The sequence below is a fragment of the Mustelus asterias genome, chromosome 3 (assembly GCF_964213995.1).
Source record: "Mustelus asterias chromosome 3, sMusAst1.hap1.1, whole genome shotgun sequence".
Taxonomy (NCBI): Eukaryota; Metazoa; Chordata; class Chondrichthyes; order Carcharhiniformes; family Triakidae; genus Mustelus; species Mustelus asterias.
In genome coordinates, this window is record NC_135803.1 from 153987697 (window position 1) to 154010886 (window position 23190).

Below are 23190 nucleotides of genomic sequence, written 5' to 3' on the forward strand. Positions count from 1 at the left end.
TTGGAATGTGCTGAGGGCAAGAAAACCGCTAAATAAATGCAAGCTTTGCATTTTATCCTTTTATGCAGAAGGATTATTTTCAGGGCTTCTCTTACGCTCTTCGAGGCTTGATGTACCGAGTGTACTGTATTCGCCTGTACCATCGCTTAGGAGTTCTTGTGCTGATGTGTCAAGTTCCTGGAAGCTTTAGCATTAAAGAGGTCATTTCTCAGCTCTGCTGGGGCTGGGAACGGCAGCAGGCAGGCATCGAAAATAGTTTCCCAGAGTTGAATGGGGAAGCAACACAGGGCTCCTTGTCTACACTCTGCAGGGTAGCTGATTAAATCAATTAAGGGCCTATTAAAGCCTGTTCACAGAGGCGGACTGGGATTCTCCAGTGGGCCTCCAGGTTGCTGGAGGCAGCAGCGGCAAGTTTTGCCTCCTGTAGGCACCTTTTTAGGGGCAGACATGGGGCAAGGGGAGGTACGAGTGCACCATGAAAGGCTAAGAGGCCCGCCCTGCTCCCACAGCCCCATCCGCGGTGCTGGCTTGGCTGCAGAAACCATTTTTTATTTGAACTTTAAAAAAAGTTGGTGAGGGAGTGCCTCCATTTTGAAGTGCCCTCTCTCGCACTCACCTGCCATGGCATCCTGCTGCTGCTTTCATGTTGGCAGGGCTCTGACTCTCCCTCCAGTTCCAGGGGACTACCTGCCTTCATTATTTGGACAGTTAGTTCACCCTCTGGCCAAGACTTGGCTGCCCCGGGGAAAATCACAGATTTTCCACACACTGCGGATTTCTGAAGTCCATTTGAGCCTGACAGTGGGGTTTAGAAGATCACGGGGAAAATCCTGCCCAATGTGTCACTTCCATTCCCGGAGAGCCACAGATCTGTTCATCCCAGGTAATGAATAAAATCATAGAATCCTACAGTGCAGAAGGAGGCCATTCGGCTCATCGAGTCTGCACCGACCACAATCCCACCCAGGCCCTATCCCCATAACCCCATGCATTTACCCTAGCTAATCCCCCTGACACTAAGGGGCAATTTTAGCATAGCCAATCCACCTAACCCGCACATCTTTGGAATGTGGGAGGAAACCAGAGCACCCAGAAGAAACCCACGCAGACACAGGGAGGATGTGCAAACTCCACACAGACAGTGACCCAAGCGGCATGGTGGCACAGTGGTTAGCACTGCTGTCTCACAGCACCAGGAACCCGTGTTCAATTCCGGCCTCGGGTCACTGTCTGTGTGGAGTCTGCACATTCTCCTCATGTTGCTGTGGAGAAAGGCAGAGCTGTGACTGGTGACAGGATTTTTGGGGTAAGAATTAGTTTTAAGTACTTTTCCGCGGGTGTTATTTATTTATTTAATTTAGTTTTAAATTTTGGCGCGCAACCGGCAGTGGCCGCGGGGTTTACTGGGAAGGGTCTCTTGAGTTTTTTTTAGTGCACAGGAGGTTTAAAAGGCAGGTCCCACTATCTAGCGGGCAGCGTTGGGAGCGGGCAGCGGAGTGAGACGGAGCTGAGTGAGAACTGAGGGGCTTTGGCTCATCGGGCTTAGGCAGAAAGGGCGAGCAGGGGTGAGTTTCTTATTTTTTTAAAAATTTTATTTATAAGTTACTTTTCTCCGGGTACCTTGGTAGAAATAATTTGGAACAGAGAGGAATAATCTTCATTCACTTTTTTCCCTGTGTTTAAAAGGGCAATTATGACTGTCAGGCCAGTATGTTGTTCCCAATGTAGGATGTGGGAGGTCCTGGAGGCTCCTAGCCTCCCAGACGACCATATCTGTGCTGGGTGTGTTGAGCTGCGGTTCCTAAGGGACCATGTTAGGGAACTGGAATTGCAGCTCGAGGACCTTCGCCGGGTTAGGGATAGTGAGGAGGTCATTGACAGGAGCTATCGGCAGGTGGTCACACCGGGACCACGGGAGGAGGGTAACTGGGTAACAGTGAGGAAGGAGAAAGCTCGGGTGATGGTGAGCACCCCGGTGGATGTGCCCCTTAATAATAAGTACTCCTGTCTGAGTACTACTGGGGTGGACAGCCCACCTGGGGGAAGCAGCGGTGGCAGTGTCTCTGGAGCTGAGCCTGGCCCAGTAGTGCAAAGGGGTAAGGAAAGGAGGGTAGTGCTAATTGGGGACTCTACGGTGAGAGGGTCAGATAGGCGTTTTTGCGGACACAGACGGGACTCTCGGATGGTGGTTTGCCTCCCTGGTGCAGGGGTCCGGGATGTCTCTGGTCGAGTCCCAGAAATCCTGAAGGGGGAGGGAGAGGAGCCCAAGGTCGTGATGCATATAGGTACTGCTGACATAGGTAGGAAGAGGGAAGGGGTCATGAAAAGAGAATATAGGGAGTTGGGTAGACAGCTGAGAAAGAGGAATGCAAAGGTAGTAATCTCGGGATTGCTGCCTGTGCCGCGGGAGAGTGAGAACAGGAATCGGTGGAGAATTAATGCGTGGCTGAGGGACTGGAGCAAGGGACAAGGATTTGGGTACTTGGATCATTGGGACCTCTTTAGGGGCAGGTGTGACCTGTTTAAAAAAGACGGGTGGCACTTGAATCCCAGGGGGACCAATATCCTGGCGGGAAGGTTGGCTAAGGCTACTGGTGAGACTTTAAACTAGAAAGGTTGGGGGGAGGGAATCGAAATGAGGGGACTGAGAGCGAGGAGGTTAGCTCGCAAATAGATAAGGAATGTAGACAGGGTAAGAGGGAGGTTAGACGAGTGAGGGAGAAGGGAAGTGCTCAGGCTGAAGGTCTGAGATGTGTCTATTTTAATGCCAGGAGTGTAGTGAATAAAGTGGATGAGCTTGGAGCGTGGATTGCTGCTTCGAATTGTGATGTGGTGGCCATTACGGAGACTTGGATGTCTCAGGGACAGGACTGGGTGCTTCAGGTGCCGGGTTTTAGATGTTTCAGGAAGGACAGGGAGGGAGGCAAGAGAGGGGGGGGAGTGGCACTGTTGATCAGGGATAGTGTCACGGCTGTAGAGAAGGTGGACGCCGTGGAGGGACTGACTACGGAATCTCTGTGGGTGGAGGTTAGGAACAGGAAGGGGTCGGTAACTTTGCTGGGTGTTTTCTATAGGCCGCCTAATAGTAACAGAGATGTTGAGGAGCAGATGGGGAAACAGATCCTGGAGAGATGTAGGAATAACAGAGTTGTCGTGATGGGAGATTTTAATTTCCCAAACATAGATTGGAATATCCCTAGGGCTAGGGGTTTGGATGGAGAGGAGTTTGTTAGGTGTGTCCAGGAGAGTTTCCTGACACAGTATGTGGATAAGCCTACTAGAGGAGAGGCTGTTCTTGATCTGGTGCTGGCTAATGAACCTGGACAGGTGGAGGATCTCTCGGTGGGTGAGCATCTTGGGGATAGCGATCATAATTCTATCTCCTTCACGATAGCATTGGAAAGAGATAGGGTCAGGCAGGCTAGGAAAGTGTTTCTCTGGAGTAAAGGGAAATACAGTGTCATCAGGGAGGAAATTAGACGGGTAAATTGGAAGGAGGCATTCTTGGGGAAAAGTACCGAAGGAAAGTGGAGGATTTTCAAGGAATGTTTGTCTGGAGCTCTGCATGACAACGTTCCGATGAGACAGGGGGGTGTTGGTAGGGTACGGGAACCGTGGTGTACGAAGGTTGTGATGAACCTGGTGAATAAGAAAAGAGAGGCGTACAGAAGGTTCAGAGAGCTAGGAGGTGTTAAGGATTTAGAGGAGTATACGCGATGTAGGAAGGAGCTTAAGAAGGAAATTAGGAGAGCGAGAAGGGGTCATGAGAAGACCTTGGCGGGTAAGATTAAGGAGAATCCCAAGGCTTTCTACAAATATGTCAAGAGTAAAAGGATGAGATGTGAAGGCATAGGACCCTTAAAAGGTGAAGGGGGAAAAGTTTGTGCGGAACCGTTAGAAATGGCGCAGCTGCTTAATGAATACTTTACCTCGGTATTCACGGTGGAAAGGGATCTGGGTGGTTGTACTGCTGGATTGCGGAGGACAGAAAGGATCGAGCATGTGGACATAAAGAAAGAGGATGTGTTGGAACTATTGAATGGCATCAAGGTTGGTAAGTCGCCGGGACCGGATGGGATGTACCCCAGGTTACTGTGGGAGGCGAGGGAGGAGATTGCGGAGCCTTTGGCGATGATCTTTGCATCGTCGATGGAGACGGGAGAGGTTCCGGAGGATTGGAGGATTGCGGATGTGGTCCCTATATTCAAGAAAGGGAACAGGGACAGCCCGGGAAATTACCGACCGGTGAGTCTAACCTCAGTGGTTGGTAAGTTGATGGAGAGGATCCTGAGAGACAGGATTTATGATCATCTAGAGAAGTTTAGTATGATCAAAAGTAGTCAGCACGGCTTTGTCAGGGGCAGGTCGTGCCTTACGAGCCTGGTTGAGTTCTTTGAAAATGTGACCAAGCACATTGACGAAGGAAGAGCGGTGGATGTGGTCTATATGGACTTCAGCAAAGCGTTCGATAAGGTCCCCCATGCAAGACTTCTTGAGAAAGTGAGAGGGCATGGGATCCAAGGGGCTGTTGCCTTGTGGATCCAGAACTGGCTTGCCTGCAGAAGGCAGAGAGTGGCTGTGGAGGGGTCTTTCTCTGCATGGAGGTCAGTGACCAGTGGAGTGCCCCAGGGATCTGTTCTGGGACCCTTGCTGTTTGTCATTTTCATAAATGACCTGGATGAGGAAGTGGAGGGATGGGTTGGTAAGTTTGCTGACGACACCAAGGTAGGTGGTGTTGTGGATAGTTTGGAGGGATGTCAGAAGTTGCAGCGAGACATAGATAGAATGCAAGACTGGGCGGAGAAGTGGCAGATGGACTTCAACCCGGATAAGTGTGTAGTGATCCATTTTGGCAGATCCAATGGGATGGAGCAGCAGTATAAAATGAAGGGTACCATTCTTAGCAGTGTAGAGGATCAGAAGGACCTTGGGGTCCGGGTCCATAGGACTCTTAAATCGGCCTCGCAGGTGGAGGATGCGGTCAAGAAGGCGTATGGCGTACTAGCCTTCATTAATCGAGGGATTGAGTTTAGGAGTCGGGAGATAATGCTGCAGCTTTATAGGACCCTGGTTAGACCCCACTTGGAGTACTGCGCGCAGTTCTGGTCACCTCATTACAGGAAAGATGTTGAAGCCATTGAAAGGGTGCAGAGGAGATTTACAAGGATGTTGCCTGGATTGGGGGGCATGCCTTATGAGGATAGGTTGAGGGAGCTTGGTCTCTTCTCCCTGGAGAGACGAAGGATGAGAGGTGACCTGATAGAGGTTTACAAGATGTTGAGGGGTCTGGATAGGGTGGACTCTCAGAGGCTATTTCCAAGGGCTGAAATGGTTGCTACGAGAGGACACAGGTTTAAGGTGCTGGGGGGTAGGTACAGGGGGGATGTCAGGGGTAAGTTTTTCACTCAGAGGGTGGTGGGTGAGTGGAATCGGCTGACGTCGGTGGTGGTGGAGGCAAACTCGTTGGGGTCTTTTAAGAGACTTCTGGATGAGTACATGGGATTTAATGGGATTGAGGGCTATAGATAGGCCTAGAGGTGGGAATGTGATCGGCGCAACTTGTGGGCCGAAGGGCCTGTTTGTGCTGTGGCTTTCTATGTTCTATGTTCTATGTCTGCGTGGGTTTCCTCCGGGTGCTCCAGTTTCCTCCCAAAGTCCAAAGATGTGCGGCTTAGGTGGATTGGCTGTGCTAAATTGCCCCTTAGTGTTGGGGGACTAGCTAGGGTAAGTGCATGGGGTTGAGGGGATAGGGCCTGGGTGGGATTGTGGTCGGTGCAGACTCGATGGGCCGAATGGCCTTCTACATTTTATGATTCTATGATTCTAAGCCGGGAATCGAACCCGGGTCCCTGGCGCTGTGAGGCAGCAGTGCTAACCACTGTGCCACCGTGTCGCCCCGTGGCATAGTGATTAGTAAACGAAGATGCTTGTTTATTTACCAGCAGTACCCTGCAGCTTGGTCATATGCATACACTTGTAAACGGTTTTAAAATACATTCAAGTTTGGAAAATCAACATTTCAATAATCCTGGTTTGAACTTGAAATTTTACCATATCCTCAAGCCGCAATTCCGGAAGAATTCCGTTAGACTTTGACAGGATTTACTCAGCAGCAAATGTATGTATAAAATTTAGAAATATGACTAACCACACACTTTAACTCTAATTCTTTCCCTTCTTGGCCTGGCCGTGATTTATTCCAATCCAGATAACAAAACTACTATTTGGTTTATCAGCACTAAATAAAGTTCCACAGACACAACTAGTCTAGCTGTAATCTTGTCGAGGTAGACACCTATCGATGAGGGTGCTTAAACAAGCTGATCGACCACAGACGCTGTTACAGCTAGGTTTGGTGCTGTCATGGCCCGAGGTTCACATACATGTACCTTCTCTCTCCGCACAGTGGGGCACAAATTCTCGCAGCAGTCAGTGTATAACAATCAGGAGGAAAAGTGATTTTGTCATCCAGATTGATATAGCTTATGTCATGGTTCAGTTATGATGTGGAGATGCCGGCGTTGGACTGGGGTAAACACAGTAAGAAGTTTAACAACACCAGGTTAAAGTCCAACAGGTTTATTTGGTAGCAAAAGCCACACTGTGGCTTTTGCTACCAAATAAACCTGTTGGACTTTAACCTGGTGTTGTTAAACTTCTTACCATGGTTCAGTTATCCAGGCTGAAGCAAACTGTACAGCTGGATGCTGGAAAGCTGAAATAAAACAGAAAATGCTGGAAATACTCGGCAGGTCAGGCAGCATCTGTGAAGAGGGAAATGGAGCTAACAGGCTGGATTTACCTTCCAGAGGCCAGAACTTGGGGCCATTTCCATGTCTGGGCTGGGGGAGAGGGAGGGGGGGAAGGGTCTGTCCCGGGCAGGGAAGGGGAGTGCAGAGGCGGCGGGGAGCCCTATATTTAACCTGGGGATGTGTTTGGCAGCCAATTAGCAGCCACTCTGAGTTGAGTACTACACTGGTATGCAGGAGGAGGTGCCAGGGGCAGAGGTAGCTGTGAACAGTGCCCCTCAGAGGACAGACACAGCCCTGTCTAGCTGGGGACAGATGCAGGGCTTCAGGGATCACTAGATTGGAGCCTCTTCCTCAATCAGCAGTAACAAACTGCTCCCCTGAAGCAGTGCATGGTCATGCGCTGAGAATGGAGAAGTCCATCCAGCCATGATTCAGGGCTTTGAGCACATGAGGTCCTCTACTGAAAGAACAGCCAACCTCAAGAAAAGCCACATGCATTTGGAATGCATATAGGAACTGCACACTGCTAAACACAGCACACACTCCACAGTCAGTGACGTTCCTGGTGCAGGGATGCTCGCAGGGGATGCCAATTGCTTCCCACCAGTAATCCGGAACACCAACCATGGGCTGAGGAAGTCACCGAAGAGGATGAAGGGTTCATCCCTCCCATAATCAGCATTAGCAACCTTGGCCCTCTGTTGGAGGGTACATCAGTGCAGCAGTGAGCCAGTGGCAGAGTTGCATCTGTGACGCTGGAGGTGCAGAAGCCTCAAGAGGTCCTGCCGCGCCCCCCCCCCCCCCAACCTGCCATGGTTATCTCTAAGACGAGGACAGCTGCCAGGTCTGATGGCCTGCTCAATGGTTGTCCTAGTGAGCAGATAGCTCTGGTTGTGTCACCTCGAAGCCTCTGTCTTTGGCAGAAGGTTCAGAAGCCATTGTTTCAGGTTGACATTCTATCAGAATTCAAAACACATTCTGTTCCGACGGAAGGTCATTTGGAGTGAACTTTTGTGGTGGCAAAAAGTCCCACTGCGGGGTCTGAAAGCATGGGGCTGTGGTGACTCTGTTTCAATGGGCTGGTGGGACCCAAGGGTCCACCCAATCAGAGGGACGGCAAATCAGCAGTGCCAACTCTAGCAATGGTCATTGTTGGGTCTGCACCCGGAGGATGAGAAAGCATCAATGATTGGCGCTCTTGAAGAGGTGTATGCGGGGTTAGGAGTAGCCAGAGCCTGATAAACAGACCCATAAATTGGGGGTTGGGGGGGGTTCTTGCGAGGATAGATAGTACTGTTGCCAAACAGTACAAATAAAGCCAGTGCACCTTCCCCTTTCCCAATGCCCACCACGTTTCACTGGATGGTTTCAATATAGGGCAGTGGGCCCCCAAGCCACTGGCAAAATGCCCACGGAGGTTAAAAGTGACCCTGAATTGGCCACCGCATTGGCGGGTTTGCCTACCATCTTTACTGCCACTGGCAAAATAGCATGATGGTGGGAGGATGTCGAGCATGCCACCTTCTTCTGCCATTTTCCCAGCCTTCCTGACTCTCATACTGCCCTAAAGAACTGGAAAAATCCAGCCCATTAACGTTGATGTCTCTCCACAGATGCAGCCTGGCTTGATGAGTATTTCTGGGCCATTTTCTCCTTTAAGACAGTACTTCAGTTATCCAAACTGGAATAAATCACTGTCAGGATATGAAGTTATTCGGGTTTTTTTTGGAAAAAAAAGCAACCTAATAACACTCAAACCTTCAGATCTCTTTTGGTAGGTGAAGCATGCCAGTAGTTAACTCAGGCTGGTGAAGTTTTATTGTGTAGCCACTGAGCCAGATCGGAAGCAAGGTACTGGAGCCATTTGATAAGCAGTTTACTTATGGGTAGCAGCACAATGTAATGACACAAGACAAAAATTATACAGCAGATGGATAGATATAATTGAACACGGCAAAAATATTGTACAGAGGATAGTCAAAAAAGCTTGAAGGACATTCTGCTGCAACGCTTCAGCGATTGTGGATCTTTCTGACCTGACATCACTGCCTTCCTCATTGGGGATAGCAAGTCATCCACAGATCTCTATGTACTATTCTCTTTGTATTTTATTCAGGCATTAGTAATCAATAAGGGTGGCACCTTTATGTACAGTTAAGTACTCACGGTTTGCATAGTATTATCCAGTTTATCTCTTGCTTGTAAAGTACTGTATTTTGTTGGCAATCAGTTTCAATTTGATCTCTGGCACACACTGAATGTAACACAAAATGAAAGCACAAATATATTTGCTAATAGATTAGACCTGTACCTTCCCAGGATCTTTTTCTTCTTTTATTTTTTTTTCAGAGCTGAAAGAATCAGCAAGTCCTTTTTGCCATTTGCTGGTTTTAGGATTTACCAGACTTTTACCCCATTGCATACATTTTAAAATACCAAATCTGCAGATGTGAAGCACCCTTCTTGGTCAAGGTGGTTTCAGAATAAGCAGACCTGATGCAAGAATCTTAAACAGATGAGTACATTCTTTGTCTACTGCTCCAGCACAGAATGCATGTGTTCAGCAGGTTTATGTCACCAGTTTCTATTCATAGTATATTTGGAATTGAATCTTAAATGGGACAACTAGGTGTCAGTTTTCTTTTTATTCATTTGTGGGACATGGGTGTCGCTGGCTGGGCCAGCATCTATTGTCCATCCCTAATTGCCCTTGGAGGGCAGTTGAGAGTCAACCACATTGCTGTGGCTCTGGAGTCACACGTAGGCCAGGCCAGGTAAGGATGGCAGATTTCCTTCCCTAAAGGACATTAGTGATCCAGAGGGGTTTTTCCAACAATCGACAATGGTTTCATGGTCATCAGTAGATTCTTAATTCCAGTTATTTTTTATTGAATTCAAATTCCATCACCTGCCACGGCGGGATTCGAACCGGGGTCCCCAGAACATTAGCTGGGTTTCTGGATTAATAGTCTAGCGATGGTACCACTAGGCCACCGCCTCCCCGGCTCAATGGGTAACATTGTTGAGTCAAGACCCACTCCAAAAATTCAGGCTGGCACTCCAGTGCACCACTGAGGGACTGCAACACTGCCAGAGGTGACATCTTTTCGATGGGATGATAAATGGACAACTTGTCCATCCCCTCAGGTGGGTGTCAATGATCCCAGGGCACCATTTTGAGGAAGAGCAAGGGGGTCTTCCTCTGATAGCCTGGACAACGTTTATCCCTCAACCAACATCACTACATCTGGTCATTACTTCACTGTTGTTTGCATTACCTTGCTCTTTGTAAATTGGTCCCCACCTTTTAAACTTAACCTTTCAAAAATGCTTCATTGGTTGTAAGGTGCTTTGGTACAGCCCAAGACAGTGAAAGATCACAACATATTAAATGGGAGCGGGAATAGGCCATTCAGCCCTTCGAGCCTGCTCCGTCATTCAATAAGACCACGGTTGATCTCCTACTTCAGTTACACCTCCTCACACTATCCCCATTAGACTTGATTCCCTTTGTACCCAATTTCTGCCTTAAATATTCTCAATGACTGAACATCCACAGCCCTCTGAGGTCAAGAATTCAAAAGGTTCCCAACCATTTAAGTGATTCTTTTAATAAAAGCTAACATATCATTTGTTTTTTAATTGCTTGCTGTACCTGCATGTTGACCTGCAGTCCAAAGATGTGCGGGTTAGGTAATTGGCCATGCTAAAAATTGCCCTTAGTGTCCTGAGATACGTAGGGTAGAGGGATTAGTGGGTAAATATGTAGGGACATGGGGGTAGGGCCTGGGTGGGATTGTGGTCGGTGCAGACTCGATGGGCCGAATGGCCTCTTTCTGTACTGTAGGGTTTCTATGATTCTATGTTAACTTGTTGTGATTTGTGCACGGGAAACCCAGATCTCTCAGAACACCAATATCCAAAGTGTATAAGAACATAAGAACATAAGAAATAGGAGCAGGAGTAGGCCATCTAGCCCCTCGAGCCTGCCCCGCCATTCAATAAGATCATGGCTGATCTGACGTGGATCAGTACCACTTACCCGCCTGATCCCCATAACCCTTAATTCCCTTACCGATCAGGAATCCATCCATCCGCGCTTTAAACATATTCAGCGAGGTAGCCTCCACCACCTCAGTGGGCAGAGAATTCCAGAGATTCACCACCCTCTGGGAGAAGAAGTTCCTCCTCAACTCTGTCTTAAACCGACCCCCCTTTATTTTGAGGCTGTGTCCTCTAGTTTTAACTTCCTTACTAAGTGGAAAGAATCTCTCCGCCTCCACCCTATCCAGCCCCCGCATTATCTTATAAGTCTCCATAAGATCCCCCCTCATCCTTCTAAACTCCAACGAGTACAAACCCAATCTCCTCAGCCTCTCCTCATAATCCAAACCCCTCATCTCCGGTATCAACCTGGTGAACCTTCTCTGCACTCCCTCCAATGCCAATATATCCTTCCTCATATAAGGGGACCAATACTGCACACAGTATTCCAGCTGCGGCCTCACCAATGCCCTGTACAGGTGCATCAAGACATCCCTGCTTTTATATTCTATCCCCCTCGCGATATAGGCCAACATCCCATTTGCCTTCTTGATCACCTGTTGTACCTGCAGACTGGGCTTTTGCGTCTCATGCACAAGGACCCCCAGGTCCCTTTGCACGGTAGCATGTTTTAGTTTGTTTCCATTGAGATAGTAATCCCATTTGTTATTATTTCCTCCAAAGTGTATAACCTCGCATTTCTCAACGTTATACTCCATTTGCCATATCCTCGCCCACTCACTCAGCCTGTCCAAATCTCTCTGCAGATCTTCTCCGTCCTCCACACGATTCACTTTTCCACTTATCTTTGTGTCGTCTGCAAACTTCGTTACCCTACACTCCGTCCCCTCCTCCAGATCATCTATATAAATGGTAAACAGTTGCGGCCCGAGTACCGATCCCTGCGGCACGCCACTAGTTACCTTCCTCCAACCGGAAAAACACCCATTTATTCCGACTCTTTGCTTCCTGTCGGATAGCCAGTCCCCAATCCACTTTAACACACTACCCCCAACTCCGTGTGCCCTAATCTTCTTCAGCAGCCTTTTATGGGGCACCTTATCAAACGCCTTTTGGAAATCCAAAAACACCACATCCACCGGTTCTCCTCCATCAACCGCCCTAGTCACATCTTCATAAAAATCCAACATGTTCGTCAAGCACGACTTTCCCCTCATGAATCCATGCTGCGTCTGATTGATCGAACCATTTCTATCCAGATGCCCTGCTATCTCCTCTTTAATAATGGATTCCAGCATTTTCCCTACTACAGACGTTAAGCTGACCGGCCTATAGTTACCCGCCTTTTGTCTCCTTCCTTTTTTAAACAGCGGCGTAACATTAGCCGTTTTCCAATCAACCGGCACTACCCCAGAATGCAACGAGTTTTGATAAATAATCACTAACGCATCCACTATTACCTCTGACATTTCTTTCAATACCCTGGGATGCATTCCATCCGGACCCGGGGACTTGTCCACCTTCAGTCCCATTAGTCTACCCAGCACTGCCTCTCTGGTAACATTAATCGTATTACGTATTTCTCCTGCTGCCAACCCTCTATCGTTAATATTTGGCAAACTATTTGTGTCCTCCACCGTGAAGACCGACACAAAAAACTTATTTAAAGACTCAGCCATATCCTCATTTCCCACTATTAACTCCCCCCTCTCGTCCTCCAAGGGTCCAACATTCACTCTAGCCACTCTATTCCTTTTTATATATTTATAAAAACTTTTACTATCATTTTTTATATTAATTGCTAGCCTAGCTTCATAGTCTATCCTTCCTTTCTTTATCGCTTTCTTAGTCTCTCTTTGTTGTTTCTTAAATTTTTCCCAATCACTTGTTTCTCCACTATTTTTGGCCACTCTGTACGCAGCTGTTTTTATTTTAATACTCTCCTTTATTTCCTTCGTTATCCACGGCTGGTTCTCCCTTTTCTTACAATCCTTGTTTTTTGCTGGAATATATTTTTGCTGAGAACTGAAAAGGATCTCCTTAAAAATCCTCCACTGTTCCTCAGCTATCCTACCTGCCAGCCTGCTCTCCCAGTCTACCTTAGCCAATTCATCCCTCATCCTATCATATTTCCCTCTGTTCAAACAGAGGACACTGGTTTGAGACCAAACTTTCTCCTCTTCCATCTGAATCAGGAATTCGACCATATTGTGGTCACTAGACCCAAGAGGGTCCTTCACAATAAGATCCTTAATTCTACCTACCTCGTTACACAATACCAGATCCAAAATAGCTCGTTCCCTCGTCGGTTCCGTAACATGCTGTTCAAGGAAACTATCCCGACAGCATTCTAAGAACTCTTCCTCCATTCCACCCTTACCGACTTGAGTCTGCCAGTCAATGTGCATGTTGAAGTCCCCCATGATTATTGCCGTTCCGTTTTTACACGCATCCCTTATCTGCTTGTTTATAGCCCTCCCTACCTCAACATTATTATTTGGGGGCCTATATACCACACCTACTAGTGTCTTTCTCCCTCTACTATTCCTCATCTCTACCCATAACGATTCCACGTTTTGTTCCTCAGAGCCTATGTCATCCCTCAGTACTACCCTGATATTATCTCTTATTAATAGCGCGACCCCACCACCTTTTCCTTCCTGTCTATTCTTCCTAAACGCCTGATACCCCTGGATATTCATCTCCCAGTCCTGGTCACCTTTCAGCCACGTTTCTGTAATGGCCACTAGATCGTACCCACTTGTGCTGATTTGCACCATCAACTCATTCACCTTGTTCCGAATGCTTCGTGCATTCAGGCAAAGTGTCCTTATTCCAGCTTTTATCTGGACCCGCTTTGATGAGTCGCGAACCCCCTCTCCCTCTACTCCCTTATCTAAATTACCGCCTTCATTCACTTGCACCCTCTCCTCTACCATTAATTTTGTAATTCCCCTTACCCCTGCATCCTCCCCCCCATCAATTAGTTCCTTGATCCTAGTCAACTCTTCTAGCTTCACCTTTCTCAAAATTGTATTTCTTTGGTGCTTGCATAGCAATGCAAGTTCTTTCTTTCTGTACTTGCTCTTTATTTCTTTATATTTATACAGACATGAGCCCTTATAAACATGCAGGTGCAGCAGGCAGTAAAGAAGTCAAATGGTGTGTTGACCTTCATAGTGCGTGGATTCGAGAACAGGAGAATTACAGTAAGAAGTCTCACAACACCAGGTTAAAGCCCAACAGGTTTATTTGATAGCAAACGCCACTAGCTTTCGGAGCGCTGCTCCTTCATCAGGTGAGTGGAAGTTCTGATCACAAACAGGGCATATACAGACACGAACTCAATTTACAAAATAATGGTTGGAATGCGAGTCTTTACAGGTAATCAAGTCTTAAAGGTACAGACAATGTGAGTGGAGAGAGCATTAAGCACAGGTTAAAGAGATGTGTATTGTCTCCAGCCAGGACAGTTAGTGAGATTTTGCAAGCCCAGGCAAGTCGTGGGGTTACAGATAGTGTGACATGAACCCAAGATCCCGGTTTAGGCCGTCCTCATGTGTGCGGAACGTGGCTATCAGTCTCTGCCCAGCGACTCTGCGTTATCGTGTGTCGTGAAGGCCACCTTGGAGAACGCTTACCCGAAGATCAGAGGCCGAATGCCCGTGACCGCTGAAGTGTTCCCCAGCAGGAAGAGAACACTCTTGCCTGGTGATTGTTGAGCAGTGTTCATTCATCCGTTGTCGTAGCGTCTGCATGGTTTCCCCAATGTACCATGCCTCGGGACATCCTTTCCTGCAGCGTATCAGGTAGACAACGTTGGCCGAGTTGTACCGTGTACCTGGTGGATGATGTTCTCACGACTTGCCTGGGCTTGCAAAATCTCACTAACTGTCTTGTCTGGAGACAATACACATCTCTTTAACCTGTGCTTAACGCTCTCTCCACTCACATTGTCTGTACCTTTAAGACTTGATTACCTGTAAAGACTCGCATTCCAACCATTATTTTGTAAATTGAGTTTGTGTCTTTATATGCCCTATTTATGAACAGAACTCCCACCCACCTGACGAAGGAACAGCCTGTTCCGAAAGCTAGTGGCTTTTGCTACCAAATAAACCTGTTGGACTTTAACCTGGCGTTGTGAGACTTGTTACTGTGTTTACCCCAGTCCAACACCGGCATCTCCACCACTTGATGCAATTACACAGGGCCTTGGTGAGGCAATACCTGGAATATTGTGTGTAGATGTGGTCTCCGTCTGTGAGGAAGGATGTTCTTGCTCTCGAGATGGTTCCTTGGATAGCTGGACTGACGTATGAGGAGAGATTTAATTGATTAGGCTTGTATTCACTGGAGTTCAGAAGAATGAGGGGGGATCTCATAGAAACCTATAAAATTCTAACAGGACTAGACAGGGTAGACGCAAGAAGGATGTTCCCGATGGCGGGGGGGGGGGCCAGAACCAAGGATCACAGTCTGACAATAGAGGGTAGACCATTTAGATCAGAGATGAGGAGAAATTTCTTCACCTAGAGAATGGTCAGTCTATAGAATTCGCTACCACAGAAAGTAGTCGAGGCCAGAACATTGAACGTTTTCAAGAAGCAGTTAGATATAGCACTTGAGGCAAAAGAGGTCAAAAGATATGCGGGGGAAGGCGGGAGCAATCTACTGAGTTGGATAATCAGCCATGATCATAATGAATGGTGGAACAGGCTCAAAGGGCTGAATGGCCTCCTCCTTTCCTATTTTCTATGTTTCTATGAGCTGTTAAAGTGACCTATGCGGACCAGAAGATAATAGAAAATATCCGTGGTCTCTGTTGCATTAGGTTTTTTTGAATGAATCATAGAATCCCTACAGTGCAGAAGGAGGCCATTTGGCCCATCGCGTCTGCACTGACCACAATCCCACCCAAGCCCTATCCCCATAACCCTAGCTAGTCCCCCTGACACTAGGGGGCAATTTAGCATGGCCAATCCACCTAACCCGCACATCTTTGCTTTGCTTTAGTTCCCTGAGCTAGGGAACAGTAATGAGCAGCCAGGGTCCACTCTGCCCTGCAAGGACATGTGCATGAAGGAGGAAAACTGGGAAAGAAATGAAATAAAGATTTTTTGGATCGTAGGTAAATCTGTGGAGAAGTTGATGACCGCGATCACAGGCAGCAGTCTCTCAGCTAGCTGACTAAATATCAGGGAGGCAATGATAGCCAATGCTTAGATATTAATTCTCCACAGCAACAAGAGATATGGAAAGGTGAATCAAACAGACAGCAAAAGAGACACAGGACCAAGGAGCAGTCTGCACTGAAAGAGAACACCACGCAAGATAATTTCAAGGTTTGAGATGAATACTCCATATCTTATAGCGTTCGCCATGGTCAAATGATGAATTTTATTTTTATCCGTAAGATTGCAACAGAATTTGAAGACTCCAGGAAATTCCACACAGCCATCCAGTGGCCAGAGCTTGCAATGCACCATAACAGTCGACATAGTGTCGACAATAGGTAATGTTGACATAGCAACTTACACTAGAAAATGTTGACACAAATAGGGCAGCACGGTGACACAGTGGTTAGCACTGCTGCTTCACAGCGCCAGGGACCTGGGTTCGATTCCCGGCTTGGGTCACCGCCTGTGTGGAGTTTGCAGGTTCTCCCCATGTCTGCGTGGGTTTCCTCCAGGTGCTCCGGCTTTCTCCCACAGTCCAAAGATGTGCAGATTAGATTGATTAGCCATGCTAGATTGATTAGCCATGCTAAATTGCCCCTTAGTATCTCGGGAGGCGTAGGTTAGAGGGGTAAATATGTGGGGTGACGGGGATAGGGCTTGGGTGGGATTGTTGTCGGTGCAGACTCGATGGGCCGAATGGCTTCCTTCTGCACTGTAGGTTTTCTATGATTTCTACGAAATGAATAATCAAAAAAACTGACATTTGTGGGTAGGGAGTGTGTGCCCTGTGCAAGATTTGAAATAGTACATAAAGAGCACTCAGTGCAACACAGCAATGGTAATTGGGTCAGATTACTTTGCATGGACCTCTTCTGTAGACTTTGTGTGTTTTGACACTGGGGAGGTTGGTGGGGAGCAGTTTGTAGGAAGATGTGCTGAGAATTTTACTATCCCAGTTCATGGGTTAGGTCTTTCGCATTTGACTGCAGCTGTGATACAGTGGTTGGGAGGCCTGCTCAGAACTGATCAAATCTCTAGGACATATAAATCGCGATAGTTTTGCTCCTTTTAACTTATTATTGGTTTTTCTGCCACATCAGTTTGCTTGCATCTTTTCCTAAAGAGGCTAACGTGCTGCCATATGGTTCTCTGGGCAATGGTAGACCTACGGCTCAACTGGCCAATGTCCAGAAGCTATCAAAGACGTAGCTCGGCTCAGTCCTACTCAACATCCATACTTTTTTGATTTGCAGGTGAAGAAGCTAACTGAAGAAGGAACATTAATCCAAAATTACCTGTGTGTCCTTAAGTATCAGCCATCGAAAAGATAAGCCATGATCTTACTGAATGGCGGAGCAGGCTCGAGGGGCCAGATGGCCTACTCCTGCTCCTAGTTTTTCTGTTCTTATGAAATGGGCGGTGAGATTAGAACAGCCCTGGATGCTGAATTTGAAGCCCCGGAACTGGGACAGGTTTGTATCGATCAAGTACAGTATGCAGAGCTCAGATGGTGACATCTCCTGCTGAATGTTGCCGTGTACTCCTCTCCCTTGTTAGAGAATGAAGTCTGCTTAGAGATGCAAATCTGCAAACTACATCATCAGAGTTACAAGTAAAGGCCTAAAAAGTTGAGTCCGTATCGCAGAGGAAATACATGCTAAAGAGAAAGGTACGGGATGCACTTCTAATTTATTTTGAGAATTATACAGATGTGTAAGTACTTTGCATTGAAAATGCTCCCTGTTGTGGGAAAATTGCCACCGGAGTCAGACTGGAGGTTCAACAATACAGTTTTATTTAACGAAGCTTCATGGAGAAAAGGCGCTGGCACTCCGCAGTACACCAGGCAGCTACATTCTCTCAATGATACAATAGGAGTGGTTCATTTTTATACTTTTCAGACAATGGATAGTCCGGACATTAGCCATTTAACACATCGTTACAGTTGAGTAGGATCGATAGTTAACACATCGTTACAGCCAGACATGTACAGACATTGGTTTTTAACATCGCATTGTTTCATAGAATGGATACATTTCCTCTTTCAGTGATTTATCAATGACTTAGTTTTGGTCTATACATACAGTAATTGGTTTTCCTGCATTTATAGAACATAGAAAAAATACAGCACAAACAGGCCCTTCGGCCCACAAGTTGCGCCGGTCATGTCCCTACCTACCTAGGCTTATGTAGGCTTACGGGAATTTATGTATTCCCATTCCCATTTGTGGCTAATCTCTTTATCAGACCCTATTGTCCCGGGTCTGTCCTTATTTTAAAAGTGCCTCAAGCCCTGGTTTCCTGCAGTATTTGTTCCCTGCATGTAAATAATTGTCTGTCCTGCATGTTTCAATTTCAAGTAGCTGTCTGCACTAAAAGTCAGTGCCTGTTTAATGTCTCTTTCCCAGGTAACTTGTTATGTGCCAGGCAGCCATTTTATGTGTTATGTCCCATCTTTACGTTTTCCCCACTTCACTCCCCTTGGACTTTTCTCTTCTTCCCTAATATATTAGTTAAAGCACTTTCGTTAAGTGGGAGTTAAAACAAATATATTAATTGCTCCCTCCTATATAAGGAAGAGCCTGCGGGACACTTCATAAGTGTTATCTCGGGATAACCAACAAACTGGTCAAGTGCCAGACAATGTAATAGAGCCTAAGGGTTGTACAGCTGCTAAACAAGATGATGTTCTGTCCGTCTAATAGGCAGTCCCTCCAGACTCTGTGTGCATCATATTCATTTTCTAAATGAAAAGTGCCCCGGTCTTCATCAGCTGACAGCGCCAGTAAATGTCAACAAAAAGCTGTTTTGGATGTGTGGACACAGAAGAGCTTAAGCACATAATCAGTGGAGACACGGGATCACCTGAACAAACCAGAACATTGAACTGAGTCAAGGAGAGGAGGGAGGAAAGCATAATCCATTTTGTCATTGCTCATCACCATCTCGTGTCTCCAGCTGGCAAGTTCGTGTGGCTGGATTATTTAGAGCCAGGCTTTGACACCCACTCATGGTATCAGACCCAGCACCAGGATGGCATGTAACAATGGCCATGCGGGGAATGCCCTGAAGAGCTGTTTGGGCCTTTGGGGCGACACTTGTCCCAAGCCTGTGAAGGAAACCGACTAACAGCACCCAGGGTGATTGCTTGCTGTGGCAACGGGCTCAAACACCGAGGGACATGACTTAAAGGTTGATAAGTTGGAAGTGGGACAATTAGATAAGACAGAACCCTGGGCAAAATAGAACTGTGGATTGGGAAGGCCACCGGGGGACACTGCATTATTGGCTCAAGCCACAATTAGATGTGCTTCTGGAGAATGAATGGATTGATTTCAGGAGGTGGCAGGTAGATGGGTTGCTATTTGCGAAAAGGGACCAATGTTTTAAGTCTAATTGTATTTTCTGTTTTTAAAAGTGCTTATTCTCTCATTTGAATACTCATGAGTACCACCGAACATTCAAAGCCTGGTTTGCACTCATTGACCACAAGCTGAGCTACCACTGATTTCAGCTTGCTTGTGACGTGCACTACATGATGTAAAGTCGTTCTCCCCTCTCACTGCACAAGAGAATCACACATAAACAGAGGTAATGGAAGAGAAGTCAGATGGCAAAACTCCAATTGGTATGCTCCAGGAAAGGTTAAACAGTAAACTGGGTAAATTATCAAAAAATATTTTTCAAAGACTATTTCCTCGGGTGGATGGAGCTATTACAAGGGGGCATAACTATAGGGTTCGTGGTGGGAGATACAGGACGGATATCAGAGGTAGGTTCTTTACGCAGAGACTGGTTGGGGTGTGGAATGGACTGCCTGCAGTGATAGTGGAGTCAGACACTTTAGGAACATTTAAGCGGTTATTGGATAGGCACATGGAGCACACCAGGATGGTAGGGAGTGGGATAGCTTGATCTTGGTTTCAGATAAAGCTCGGCACAACATCGTGGGCCAAAGGGCCTGTTCTGTGCTGTACTGTTCTATGTTTCTATGTTCTATATTTGCTGGAACGTTCAAGGCTCTTATAAAGCACTCTTGGGGATTTTCAGCCACTCGCTTACACTCTGCTCTTACAGATTGATGTCATCTAAACCTCATCAGTGTGTTCTGGCCTTGTGGCACACATTAAAGCACAATTTATCACCTGTGTTTTACACTCCTAGGGACCTGCTGCTCCACAGCACAATGTAACAAGCCCTACTACAAGCGTTGCTTATTCCCATCTCAGCTGCAACACTACTGAAGACTTGATTGGCACCCAATCCACCACTTAAACCTTTACTCACTCCATCACTGGCACACAATGGCAGCAGTGTGTACCCTCTACAAGATGCACTGCAGCAACTCACCAAGGCTCCTTCGACAGAACCTTCCAAACCCGCAAACTCTGCCATCGAAGTACAAGAGCAGCAGATACATGGAAACACCATCATCTATAAGTTCCTCTCTGTTGTATATTTAGAAGGGTTGCAGGTTGCTTTAAGAGCTGATCACATGATTTGATGGTGATGTCATTAGGGTGTTACAGAGGCTTCAGTTTTACTTTAGTTTGTACTCTGCGCAGAGAACATTCAATAAATCTCTTGTTGTTACTTTGAATCCACATGTACAAACCACATATTTTCTTTTTGTTAAAACCGACAACCCCTAACATAGTTAGAACTTTATACTCTCCAAGCCACACACCATCCTGACTTGAAACTGTATCACTATTCCTTCACTGTTGCTGGGTCAAAATCCTGGAACTCCCTTCTGAACAGCACACTGCAGCAATTCAAGAAGGCTGCCACCAGCACCTTCTCAAGAGTAATGAAGGATGGGCACTAAATGTTGGTCCAGCCAACGACAACCACAGCCCGTGAAATAATAAATTAAGCTGAAGCTTCTTTAAAATCCATATTGCAACTGTAATGTACTTAATGGCACCCTTTATTGCCGACCTTTGTGATCGAGGTGTTAGCTGTGATTCTGAGTCAGAAGACTGTGAGTTCAAGCCCCCGAGACTCGAGTCTGTCGTCTAGTTTGACACTTCAATGCAGTACTGAGGGAGTGCTGCACTGTCAATGGTGTACTTTTCAGATGAAACCTAAACTGAGGTTCCATCTATCCTCTCAGGTAGATGCTAAAGTTACCAAGGTACTATTCTGAAGAAAGCAAAACAGCTCTCCCAAATTCATAACCAATATAGCTAAAATGGGTTATCCAGTTAATTATTGCATTGCTGTTTGCTAGAGGGACAATCTCCTGCATGTCCAACTAAAGTTGTGTTCCTTTCTGTGGAGACATTTCTTGACCATTTGACTATCCGGCCACAAACAGCACATAAATTGGAAATTGTGCAACATCAAGAAACTCCAATTCAGCAGTGGGCTGGAAGGAACCCTAATACGACAGCTAACAAATGGTACGTTAAACCTTGGTCAATCAAGTTAACTGAGAAGGTGGTGGGGGTGTTGGGGAGGAACAAGCATGGTGGCACAGTGGTTAGCACTGATGCCTCACAGCACCAGGGACCTGGGTTCGATTTTCGGCTTGGGTCACTGTCTGTGCGGAGTCTGCACGTTCTCCCTGTGTCTGTGTGGGTTTCCTCCGGGTGCTCCAGTTTCCTCTCACAGTCGCAAAGATGTACTGGTTAGGGTGCATTGGCCATGCTAAATTCTCCATCAGTGTACCCAAACAGGCACCAAAGTGTGGCGACTTCGGGATTTTCACAGTAACCTCATTGTAGTGTTAAGGTAAGCCTACTTGTGACTAATAAATAAACTTTAAAAACTTTAAGCAAGAAAAGAGATCCTGAAGTACTAGTTTGACAGGCGATAGATTAATTTACCCTGAAGGGTGACGACAGAGGGAGAAGGGTGAAAGGTAAGTGGGTGAGGAGCGGGGATAGAACACATTGCAGGCAGCCATGTATGTGCAAATCTAGAAAGTTAATTCCAGCAATAGCCTAAAAATAACAATGGTGCGCTAAAAGTTAATCTCCAAAATCTGAATGCTTTCAAGGGGTTTTTATCTAAACAAGACTTTATTCCATCTTAGAATTTCTCACCACTTCACAGCAGAGCTGCTGATGTGACGTCAAGGGAATCAGACAGCAACTGAAAGCAAATTCCCATAGATCTTAATTAGAAACATGCCCAGAAACTGCCGACTGATGTCAATAATCAACTCACAGATTTGCACTTAACTAGTCTTTATCGCTCTGCCTGTATTATTTTCAGAATTGCCGCATCCCAATAGTGTAATAAAATATAGAACTTTATAAATTACATTATAACCCAAAACACCATCTCAGCAATGGATAGTCACAAATCTATATCCTGAAATCTTTGAGTTAGTAAAACAATAATGCGCCCAATGCATTGAAATCAATGGGGAACAGCAGTGTAATAATAACACCCGCTGTGCTAACTAATAGGGAGAGTGATAGAATCATTACGGCACAGGAGGAGGCCATTCGGTCCATCCATCTCATGCCGGCTCTCTATAGAGCTATCCAAATAGTCCCAGTCCCCCATTCCATCTTCTTATTTTACTCCAGGTGTGGCACTGTAATCTCTAATTCAAATCTATGGCCGCTAATTTACAGATTAATGGTGATCGCTGTTGATCTCAAAGAAAGTTGCACTGGGAGACTTAGCGACCTCTGCAGCTGAGAACTTGACGTCTCTTGCCATGCGGCTGATTGTAATGTTGCTTAATGGGGAATCCCAATGTTGAGCTGCAATGATGTCACCAAGCAGGCAAAGCAGCCAATCACATGACTTTTTTTTCGCAGACAACAAACCAGAAAATGAAAAGCATTACTAATCAAACCACTTTATGACATTTTTGCAAAGAGGAATAAAGATCAGGCCCTATCTATGGGGTTAACGTAAAAACTAAAATCATAGAATCCTTGCAGGGCAGAAGAGGCCATTCTGACCATCAAGTCTGCATCGACTCACTGACAGAGCATCTTATCCAGGCCCTATCTCCATAACCCCATGTACTTATCCCACTAATCCCCCTAACATACATATATTGGGACATCAAGGGGCAATTTAGCATGGCCAGTCCACCTAGCCTATACCTCTTGGGACACCAAGGGGCAATTTAGCATGGCCAATACACCTAATATGCACATCTTGGGACACCAAGAGGCAATTTAGCATGGCCAATCCACCTAATATGCACATCTTGGGACACTAAGGGGCAATTCAGCATGGCCAATCCACCTAATATGCACATCTTGGGACACCGAGGGGCAATT

General features: G+C 46.5%; 1 protein-coding gene across 4 annotated transcripts in view; it reads right to left on the reverse strand.

Moving 5' to 3' along the window:
- Positions 1–23190, reverse strand: part of LOC144491738 (MICOS complex subunit mic25-like) — a 438118-nt gene that overhangs the window by 112875 nt on the left and 302053 nt on the right. The window contains exon 8 of one of the 4 annotated variants that reach the window (XM_078209978.1): positions 17610–18802. The exons of the other annotated variants lie outside the window; for them this stretch is intronic. Coding sequence (XP_078066104.1) covers positions 18782–18802 — 21 coding nt within the window. The 3' untranslated portion in view covers positions 17610–18781. Of the gene's footprint in view, positions 1–17609; positions 18803–23190 lie in introns of those variants that run through there. 4 annotated transcript variants of the gene reach the window in all.